Raw genomic sequence first — 10,810 nt, 5'->3', positions numbered from 1 at the left:
GATTTGTTTTGAAGCCAATTGTCACTGAGCTGCTCACTATTTCCAGTGTCAGGTTGTTAATCCTGGGCAGGACGCTGTGTGTTAAAACAATTTTCCTTTGATGACTCTTTTACCAGGATGGCTAGTGCACGGCTCACGGGATGGTGTGCTCCTGAACACGACTTGATCCCATATCATAGCTTGATTCCAAGTCAATGAAAGGCTCAACAGTACCTGGAAAACAATCACCAAGTTACTGTAATGGCTACGTCCCATAGAGTACCAGGATGAGGTCATGGCACACTGAGCAAGTGCTCTCTCTTCGTTTCCCTCTCCCCATGGGGCTTGCAGGTGCACAGAGTGACCTGTGAGCAGATGTTTCAGATGAGTACTCTGGCATGTAAGAGGAACCTGTAAAAATTCCTTTGGAAAGAATATCTAAAATTAGTTGCTTCTGAACTACATAATGTCACACACGTCACTGGACTCACCAGAGGCAGAACCTCATGTACATTCTGCTGCCTGTCTACGGTTGATCAGCTGTATAGGATTGTTATCCCCCACCACAACAGACTTCAGCCAGCAGCTGGGCTCCTTTCCAGCATCACTTTTCACATCTAAAGAAGCATCAGCTTGAATATGAAAACAGAATGCCAATGTGATGTATGGTCTTTTCTCCATAACAGACAAATGCAAATCTTGCATTAGGGATAGAAAGCAATTTTGATGCGCAATGACTATTAAAAGAGGTCTCCCAAGTTTTTGCTTCATCTAAGGGAAGAATTATTGGCATAGAAAATCTACTTAGTCCCCTCTTCACCTCTCTCCTGAAAAAGCCTACAATCTTTAAAACTGTGTTTTGAACTTGTGTTCAAAGTCAGAGCTGTAGAATATCAGCAGATTTTAAAATACCTTCTCAGAAAACTATGGTCAGATGTATTCAAGTTTTTTAGTATCATAGTTAATGCATTGCCATTCTCAGTTCAAATACTCCATAAAGTACCTTGCCCTGAAATTATACTGCTTATTTATTGCCTCTTTAAGTACCAGTTAATATTAATCTCACTCTTTGTTTACATTAAATATTCCACAAGTAGTTGAGGGAGAATGCAGACACATCCTATTGCCTTTTGCTGTCACAGATGGGGCAAAGAAAGACAGTCACATTTAGCAAAGATTCTCATTATTTAGATGCAAAGACAAATCTTAGATGTGCTGTGCTTTACAGAAAAAGACTGAATTCATAGCCAGATTTGAAACTTCAGCCTCTCTTCAAAAGAGCATCTCAGGACAGACTCCTCAATCAAAAGTTACAGAAGGGTTTAAAAATTTGAAAGTAACAAATTTGTATTTGACTGAACTAGTCCTCTTACACCCTGGCAAAAATCTGCTAACGAAAGCTGCAATTCAGTTTTAGAACAGATAAAAGCCTTAGATATATATTTCATTTATATACTTTCACAGTGTTAAATATATAACATCACAAAGTTTAAAAATAAGCTGAACAATTGATAAGGGATGTTTTCTGGGACACTATCCCTGTTCCTGATTTGCTTTTGATTTAGAGACTGTATTGCAGACTTGTTAATCCCAGAGGTTACTGTTTTCTATTTCTCTTACTCATTACCATACAGACAGGCTGAGAAGAAAATAGGTCACAGTGAGAGGCTGTTAGTCACACAGTCCTCCTCCTTCCTTCCTGTTGCACAAGCCTGTCAACTTTTCTGCTCGAAGAAGAAAGATCAATACAAGAGTGACTGTCATCTTTATTACATAACAAAGCAAGCCTACAAATACCTATGGTGTTATTGTGACATGTATGGGGTAAAGACCTATTTTCTGTTCGATATTATTTCTCAGTTTCTCTTTTTTTTTTCCTTCCTTTTCAGTGCAGAACCACAGTACTCACAGCTTAAAACTTCCCCCAGTGGCTGTGCTCCCTGCAAAAGTCACAGAAAACTAATCTTAAATAGGATTTCTCTCACACTAACAGTTTGTTAGCATTGTTTTTCCTTGTTGCTTCTTAACACTGGCAACAAAGGTTCTTAAAATATTTTGTCTAGGACAGAATTTGCATTAGAGATTAAAAGCTTGTCCTTGGTGAAAGCTTCCCTTCTGCTGTAAAGGCAAACCCTCGCACTGGGCGCTAGAGGGCCCAATAAATATCCTTTAGATACACAGTATCTCAAAGCCTTGATATACTACTCCAGAGACAGAACAGTGTGTACAATAAACTTCGCATCAATCCTAGGATAAAGTGTAAGAATAGTTAAAGTAGTTCCTGCATGGTTATATTCTAATTAATTCCTTTTCTAAGATAGATGACCATCCCTTGCACTCTAACCCACAGTAGGCCATTTGTATGAAGAAAACGCACACATGCACACACAAATACGATATTAACATTTCCACACGAATTTATACAACAACTATTGTGCATCACAACATTGTGTGCTGTGTCATCTGATAAAGTGGGAGGGGGAAACTTTCATCTAGTTCAATTGCTGGAGAAATCAATCAACCTAAGTGCTTCATGAGTTTGTACTTTACAGTGGTATTTATAATAGCTTTGATTGTGTTTATGACTCAACTCGGTGCTGGCTTGAATCAACAAACCTGGTTGTTTCAGAGTGGTTTAGATGGAAGTGCTAAGCTCTCCTTTCCTGGATCCAATGACAGTGGAAAGGGTTCAAAGCTGCACTAGGACAGGTTCAGACTGGACATTAGGAACCATTTCTTTACCGATCATTCAGTGTCGTTTCCCTCTAATCCTCCCCAAGGAATTTATTAACAAGAACCTGGGTTACCCTCACCTGCTGCTGTGAGCCACTACAGCACCCAGCTGCTGTTGCATATTAAAAGTTTCAGCAATTCTTGACATAAAGACTGAAGCTTTCCTGTGCCAAGGTCATCTCAGTGCCTAAGTAATAAAATAATGCCTGCTTTCTCTCTTTTCCTTCACCAAAACGTAAAATATTTTTCTGCAGTGAAACAGTTTCAACAAGAACTAATGATGTACCCACTCCAGAATAAACAACTTGCAGTCTGATGTGGAGGTCATTCTTTAAGAATGGGTGTTTGGTTTCCCTCAAGCTGAAGACAGAATTAAATCCAACTCATGAACTTTCTAAACAAGTGGACCAATAAACAAATACTGCAGCTGTACAAAAAACAAAAACAAAACCAGAAACAAAACAAAAACCAAACCAAAAAAGAAACAAAAAAAAAAAACCCACAAGTATTTCTACCCTCCTCTGCTAAGTGTCCAATGCCTGCCCCAAGAAAATCAATAGAAAATTAAATTTCTTCAAGTTTCTTGATTAGATTTTCAGAGAATAAAAGTTATTCATCTTCTTTAGAGAGTTTGGGGCTACAAATCAAGAGTAATAGTATTTTATTCCCTACACCAGTAGGGAAGTGTACCTATAATATATCTGAAGAACAGTATTTAAGCTACAAACTTGTGCCAAATTCCTCCAATAGGTAAGTTGCTCATAAAGCAGAAGGGTTTTTTCTAACCTCTATGAGAACTAAGATCAGCACAGTGTTCTGAATGCTGCTCAGGAGGTTAGACAAGTGAAAGTTGTTTTTAGTCTCTGTGAGCCTTAAGAGATGCCTATGGGAGACAAACCAACCAGATTTGCATCACATTTAAAATAAAGGGCTTTGAGTTGACTATCATCACAGAGGAGTAAAATCTTCTAATTATGACAGATAATTCCAGACAGTCATCAGCTCAGCACCCCATAGTGGTCAAAAAAGCACAAATTTTACATCAGGAATTAGTGGGACCACAGAACAGAAAATCAGACTACTGGGTATATCCAAGGCAGGTCCACAGTGTGAAAGCTATGTGTGGAGCTGGTTCCCTCGCTTAAAGAAAGGATACAGCAAAACTGGAAAGAGGCAGAGAAGAGCACTAGAGAGGACTGAAAACACAGAACAGAGATCACCCCCGAAGAACATTCCAGGAAAGAGGCAATTCACCCGGCACAGGCTGCAAGTTCACAAAATCACCAGCGGACGGGGGAAGAGCACGCACTGATCCTTCACTGTCACCCACAGTACAAGAATTACAGCTCTGGGATACCAAATGAAACCAGATGCAGAGGGGAAAAAAAGCCGGAGCAGCGGCTGCGGGCGGCGCCGATCCTGATTCCTCCCAGCTCTGGCCGTGCCCCAGGACCGGCCCGGCCGGGCCGCCAGCAAGAGTTGGACTCGGTGATCTTTATGGATCTCTTCCAGCTCAGGATTTTCCGTGATTTTATGAAAGGCGGCTCCCAGCCCCGCCGCAGGTGTGCGCCGGGCCCCGAGCAGCAGGTAAGGGCAGCCCGGCTGGGGCCAGGCTCGTTCTGGAGCCACTTTCCAGAGGGCAGCGCGATGCACCTGGGGATTCTCCTCGCTCCTGTTCCTGGTGTTTCTCACCAGCAAATCTCTCCCTTGAGTCCTCAGGCACCACCAGATTATCAAGAGAGAGGCGCCCCAGCGCTCCCCAACGATGGCAGGTAAGAGCAAATGCGCCTGAAAATGCTGCTCGCTCCAGCGCGCTGGGCACCTCAGGGATGGGGACTCTCTGCTGGGTTTAATCGGCACACTGAGGTCTTGGTTTTCCAAACGACTGAAATTACCTCAGTAAGTGGTGCCTTGGAAAACTCCAGTCTCTCCAAACCCTGTGCCCAAGTGCCCTCAGCTCCACCTAAATGGAAACAAATCAGCATTTTTGCAGAACCAAACTGAGCACCCTGGGGAAATTGTCCATCTCCAGGCACTCCCTACAGCTCCCTGGTTGCTGGGAGCTGGCAGGAACAGCAAGAGGCAACTGCTTCTTATATTCCAGAATAACATGTATTCTGGGGTTTTATAAGTTTGTACACATGTTGAATTTATGATAGCATTTGATGCACAAGTTTTAATTCTATTTTTTGCATAGCTCTTGTTTCATGGACACTGTATACCCAGGTGAAGTAATTACCCCAAATCATTTAGGTTGAAAATGAGATATTGTTTCATCAAATCTTCAGCTTGTCTTCTACTAGTTATCTCTGACACCATAAATTTTCCTTTCACTCAGCAGGTGTTGCTCTGGGCTGAAGATTTGTCCCAGAGAAACTGAACTCAGGAGAGGCCTGAATTTTTGTCTTTGCAGTCAGGAACTAGAAGCTGCATGATTTTCAGACCCTGTCATATTCAATAATCCCTATAAATTTTGCTCTCTGATTATCTATAAACAATTCTTACTGCATAGAAAATATCTCCTCTTTCCTTGTTGCCTCAAGAGAAGGGGCTGGGTTTGCTGACATAGGGCAGTGTGACCTGCTATGGAACACTCCCTCATCCACTGAGTTCCACCTAGGAAAGCCCAGTGTAGCACTGAATTGCTGGGCTGGGCACATGCAGCAATCAGTGACTCAGGAGTCACTCCCTGCTGCTGAGCAGGAGTCAAATGCTGCCACTGCCACTCTGCTTTCACTGCTTTTGTGCCCTTGGGAAAAGACACTACAGAAAAAGCAAGGAACAAGCCCCAACTCTACAAACTGTTCTGCATCTGCCTCCTAGATTCCAATGGTCTCCTGGTTTTCTTCCTGCCTCCAGGGAAAAGAGTCCTGATAGTCTATGCACATCAAGAGCCCAAGTCCTTCAATGGATCTTTGCTGAAGATTGCTGTGGAAGAACTGACCAAGCAGGGCTGCAGCGTCACCGTGTCGGATTTATACGCCATGCAGTTTGAGCCCAGAGCAACAAGAAATGACATTGTTGGTGAGAACAGCCAAAAGACACCTTTTTCAAAAATCAGGGACTTGTAAGGCCCCCCCCCCACCAGATATCAGAAGGTTGAAAAAAGTCTCCCCGAAATCTTCTCCTTGCTGAACAAGTCAGCAACTCTCCGTCTGTCTTGGTAGGAGAGGTGTTCCAGCCCTCAGATCATCAAGAGATGAATAAGAAACTTACTTCATTAATAAGAAACCTATTTGTGAACAGACATCTGCATTTCGAAAAGTCCACTCCTGAACGTGAACTTTGTATCACAGTGAGATTACTGACAGGAAAAAACACATTAGCACGTGTCCATAATCAGCCTCTAAAGTCCATTCCTCATGGGGAGGAAACGCCTTCAGATCCCATTCTGGGATTTGCTACAGTTTAGTTCACAAGGCTACAACTGCCCCTGTCTTCTGCTAGAGACCGGTGATCTCTAGTGGAATCAGTAGAGCTGGCCAGTACTGGTTCCCCATCCCTTGGTGAATTTCCCAGTTACAGAGGCTGCAAAGCAGCTCCATTGTGTTTACAAGTGCATGATGGTCTCAGTAAACCCTAAAGCAGAGGCAGAACAATTAAGAGCATTCTCTTAAATCATCCACCTGCATGCCCAGACTCCTGAGGCAAGCTGAGGTGCTCTTACTGCACTTGCTGTGCTGCCACAGGAAGGTGAAGCTTTAGAACTCCGAGACCCTACATTCCTCTCCATTTTAAAATCGAGTTACCATCAGCTGTGATGATGCTGAATATCCAACCAAGACGAGAAAGTTGGAAAAATGGAACACGGTAACTCAGTTTAGAACTGGGAATGGCAACCTGCATCCGCTCTTATCTGGTGCTGATACTGGACACGGAGCAAGGAATGACTGTTCACTTCTACCCACAGGTCACCTGCACAACTCAGAAGCCTTCAATTATGGTGTGGAAACCTGGGAAGCTTACAAGAGAGGAGGTTTGTCCAAAGATCTGGTTGAAGAGCAGAAGAAGGTGCAGGAAGCAGACTTGCTGATTTTTCAGGTCATTATTTTAAACAGAATTGAGTTGTGATGTTCACTTTATCTCTAGGTAGTGGTACAGGAAATACTACAGGATGAATCAGCAGCACAGTTACCTGGGTCATTATTACAGCAAATCCAGAAACTGAGTAGCACCATGATGCAGGTTGAAACAACAGCAACCCCAGGAACTCCCCAACACTGGGCCAAACTTCCTGTCTGGATACACAAAGACATACATGAGCATGGATGCCAGGCAGGCTGACAGTAAGCAGAGCAAGGATTATTTTCTGGGTGAGGAGCTGGGGGAAGCCAGCAAAGTCAGGGAATTGGGCTTTCCCAAGAAGGCTGATCTCATTTGTTGCTGAGTTGCACAAGCAGTATTGGGAATTGCTAATGGATTTTTACAGCCCATTTCTATTCTCCACTGTGCCAGTTCTGTTCCCAATGTATACAAATCCCAAAGAACTGTGAAGAGAAATAGTAACCTTACATTTCTTTGTGTCCCTGTTGGCCTTAGACATGGCTTGATGGCATGATTTCTGCAGGGTTTGAAAATAAGTCTTTCCTAAGATCCCTTGGCATTTGTCAACAGAGTGTCAGATCAGAACTGATCACCAGATGTCAATCCTGCTAATAAGATATTAGATTATTTTGCATTCCAGCCATAGGAGACATGATTCTGTACAGTCTTAAACCTGAATTAAATTGCATCCTCCTGCTTCATCCTATTCCACCTTTAGTCTGGGTGGAAGCCCTCACATGCACCATGGGGTTGGTGTGCTGTAGATGCTCAGGTCTGGTTCTGAGGTTACAACAAACCGAAAGCACCCAAGTTCCTTTTGCCAGGCACAGTTACTGCCTCTCCTGACAGAGAGCTGGCAGAAGGCACATGCAGCATCTGAGCAGGTTCAGAGGACAGGATTTGTCCTGTAAACCAGGTCTAAGGGTGGCCCAGACTGTCTGTGCTGACCAGGTAATTCTCTCTTTGCCTAGTTCCCCTTGTTTTGGTTCAACATGCCTGCAATCCTGAAGGGCTGGATGGACAGAGTCTTGGTCCAAGGCTTTGCTTATGATTTGTCAAAGGCTTATGATGGTGGCTTACTCCAGGTATGTTTTTGGAATTGTTTTATTAAGGTCAAGGCTTGCACCATGTTCTGTGGGGCCTTGTTCATTCTTTTCCATTGTGGTTGTTCAGAGTCTCACTTTACACTGCTCTGAAATAATGCTTTGGTAACATGTTGAGTGAATTTCTGGGTTGTTCCCACGGTCTGGAACGTAGGAAATTAAGGAGACTGCAGCATTTCTTAAATATTTAAATGGTCATCTAGAGATTTTCATTGGCCTACTATGTGGGCTTTACCATATATTAGGAGTATCAGAGTGCACTGAGGTAGCATACGGCTTGCAAACAGTTTAAAACAATCCATTTCATTTAACTACAGTCTTCCCACCACTATAGGACTGCTCTTATCTGTAATGACTGACACACTAGATGTCAAAGTCCTGTTCTGGGATTAGGTGTCAAAGGTTGAACTATGAAACGTAATCAGAAATCTGAAATACTCAGAGTATAAGCCTCTGTCACAACTATCTACTTTGAACCTTTTCCTCTCTGTAGATTTTAATTTAGTAACATCAGTATCTTTTAATGTCAATTCATACATTTTTAATTCCCTACAGCATTGGGAATATACCTGGAAAATTCTGGCCCACTATCTCTGGTAGATCATATTTGGTAACAAATGCAGCATCAAAAAACAATCAATATTAGTTCCATATTTCTTTCACTGCATGTTAATCTGTGTTAGTTCTGATGTTCTTAACAATTTCAAACATTTCAGTTTCTTTTAATTTCAGAAATGGCTGCCTCACTGCCATAAATAGGCATAATCCCCAATGATCACAGCTGCATATGGAGTACAGACATTTGGAATACTGCACTGGAAAAATACTAGTTCGATTACAGAAACTAAAACTGAGATGAGAGAAGCTGAGCATATGGCTAACACCATAGTCACAGAAGCAGAAGAAGCATGGTGGTTAAACAAGCCTGAGTTTGAAGCAGGGCTTTAGCAAAAAAATTCTGCAGTCAGAGAGGACAGGAATTAAGATATTCACAGTAAACAGGGGGCTTTCCAGACACAGTTTTCTGAATGTTGCATAAGGAAGAACAAGGATCAGTCCTCCTTCACACAAGGATGTCAGACACATAATTTGCTTTCTTTTCAACCCATCTCTGCCCAAAGCCCAGACACTCAGTCCATTGATATAATTGCATAGTATCAATCTTTGCCTCAGAACTGCTAATCCTTGGAACACCTGGGAAAGAAGGGGACACCCCCACCTCTAGAAATTCATGCTGTCCAGGTTTCCCCAAATATCTTTTGAACTATTCAGTCACCCTTCTTTAAACATGTCTAATTCAAGCACCACTTTCCTAATTCTAGGACAAATTATCCTTGTTTTCTTTCACCACGGGAGGAAGCAAAGAGAAGTATGCAATCAGAGGTGATATTCGCTATCTGCTATGGCCCATGCAGGTATAATATATGAATATTTGGTTACTGTTTGCTTTAATTTTACTATTCCAGCTATTTGTTAACAATTGTTTATTGATTATTTTATACAAAACATAATAGAAAATAATGGAGTTGCCTGCTCCAAGCATCTGCATGTTATAAACTGGGCTCTAAAATCCTGAGATCACTTCAAAAATCTATAGAGTTTTAAAGTTGCTTTGTCCCCCTTCCTCCAGCTTGCAATCTGGGGAAAGCTTCTGCTGTCAGCTTTTCCATGCCTCTGGTGTTACAAGATTCCAGCATGCAGGATTTCTGTTCCCCGTGGTTACCCAATTCATGTAGGATGCATGGTCTCCTTCCCATTGCAGTCACTAGCTTTACCAGCTCCTTATCCCTGAGGAGCTGTCCACAACTCGCACGTAAATGTGATGAAAACATGGACCACATCTCAAAATTCAGAAACACGCAGAGGGAAAATGGCAAGCTGAACTTCCACAGGCACTAGCCTTCATGCAGGATCAGATGGCTAAGCCAGAGGCAAAAGCTTAAAAACCAAAACAAAACAAAAATCCAATAAGCTAACATGGAAGTAGATGTGAAACATTGCAGTTCAGGAACAATCTGAGGGGGTTCAACCAAGTTCAACCAAGGGGGTTCAAGTCAATGAACTTTAGACTGTCCCTTTTCTTTGCAAATTGAACAGGATACAGCATCCAAAGAGGACAGTTCTGTGTGTTTAACAACAGTTTATTCCCCTTCTCCTGATAAATGCACAGGTTTAGAAAACCTGGCTGATATTGAGTCAAAGAAACAGAACAGATTTGAATCTTCCATGTTCCTCAAAAGAAAGTAAAAGAGTAGATATTTCCTGAGGCATTTCTTTCTTTGTTTTGCATCCAGCATGGAATCATGCACTTCTGTGGTGTCAAAGTCCTTGAACCTCACATCTGTTATGCTCCAGAGAATGTCTCCGAGGAGAAGAGGAAGGAGATGCTGACTGCCTGGACCCAGCGTCTGAAGACTCTTTGGAAGGAAGAACCCATAGACTGCTCTCCTGAGTGGTATTTCAAGTAGTGTTCAGGTGTAAGACTACAGAGAGAAGGGTTTTTTCCTTAATTCTTTTTGATGTTCTATCTAAATACATGAACTCTAATCTCCTATTTCAAATATATTTTAAGAATCTTGTATACTACATCTAGAAGTTTAACTGAAACACAGCATTTATCTTCACTGATTCCCAAGGGATTCCCTCCAAGGATGGGTGCAAAACTCTGTGTTGTTCTCCTTGCTCACATGAACGGTGTCATTCTGCCTCCTTGTGGATGAGAACACATGTGATATTTCACGGCAGATTATGCCATTGCTGCTTGTCAAACAGTAAAGTACATGGCCAAGTTAATTTTATCACTGTACCTGTTGCCACTGTTTTTTCCTTTACCAGGGAATATGGTGCCCATACCCAACTTGTCATTTAAAAGCCACTTGGTTGTGAGAGTTCCAACACTTGTGCCTTGGAGCTGTAAAACCACATCATGAGCAGTGTTGCAAAAAATGCAA

At 42.3% G+C, this 10,810-nt stretch overlaps 1 protein-coding gene and 1 long non-coding RNA gene across 3 annotated transcripts in view; one reads left to right on the top strand and one right to left on the bottom strand.

Annotated features, from left to right (window-relative positions):
- The first annotated feature begins 3,011 nt into the window (after nucleotides 1–3,011).
- LOC131576773 (ribosyldihydronicotinamide dehydrogenase [quinone]-like) lies at nucleotides 3,012–10,665 on the top strand. Of its 2 annotated transcripts, none has more exons than XM_058833806.1 (7): nucleotides 3,012–4,299; nucleotides 4,432–4,484; nucleotides 5,572–5,736; nucleotides 6,623–6,753; nucleotides 7,728–7,841; nucleotides 9,182–9,274; nucleotides 10,154–10,665. In XM_058833806.1, the coding sequence occupies exons 2-7, from the start codon at nucleotides 4,478–4,480 to the stop codon at nucleotides 10,325–10,327; spliced, it is 684 nt and encodes a 227-aa protein (XP_058689789.1). In that variant the 5' UTR covers nucleotides 3,012–4,299; nucleotides 4,432–4,477; the 3' UTR covers nucleotides 10,328–10,665. The 2 variants fall into 2 exon arrangements, with proteins under 2 accessions (XP_058689789.1, XP_058689788.1); XM_058833805.1 differs by having other exon boundaries at nucleotides 3,013–4,299; nucleotides 4,425–4,484.
- The window catches only part of LOC131576774 (uncharacterized), a 60,906-nt gene continuing 56,858 nt past the window's right edge, over nucleotides 6,763–10,810 (bottom strand). The window contains exon 3 of the long non-coding RNA XR_009277068.1: nucleotides 6,763–6,950. This is a non-coding gene — a long non-coding RNA (uncharacterized LOC131576774). The remainder of the gene's footprint in view (nucleotides 6,951–10,810) is intronic.

This window comes from Poecile atricapillus, chromosome 2 (genome assembly GCF_030490865.1).
Source record: "Poecile atricapillus isolate bPoeAtr1 chromosome 2, bPoeAtr1.hap1, whole genome shotgun sequence".
NCBI classification, from domain to species: domain Eukaryota; kingdom Metazoa; phylum Chordata; class Aves; order Passeriformes; family Paridae; genus Poecile; species Poecile atricapillus.
The sequence above is the reverse complement of the archived record's forward strand: the minus strand, read 5'-3'. Positions and strand labels throughout refer to the sequence as shown.

What these genes read in the sequence shown, in the direction of transcription:
- LOC131576773 (XM_058833806.1), top strand. An exon ending in AACAAGAAATGACATTGTTG is followed by an intron (nt 5,737 to 6,622) that starts GTGAGAACAGCC and finishes TTCTACCCACAG; the next exon opens with GTCACCTGCACAACTCAGAA. An exon ending in CAGACTTGCTGATTTTTCAG is followed by an intron (nt 6,754 to 7,727) that starts GTCATTATTTTA and finishes CTCTTTGCCTAG; the next exon opens with TTCCCCTTGTTTTGGTTCAA.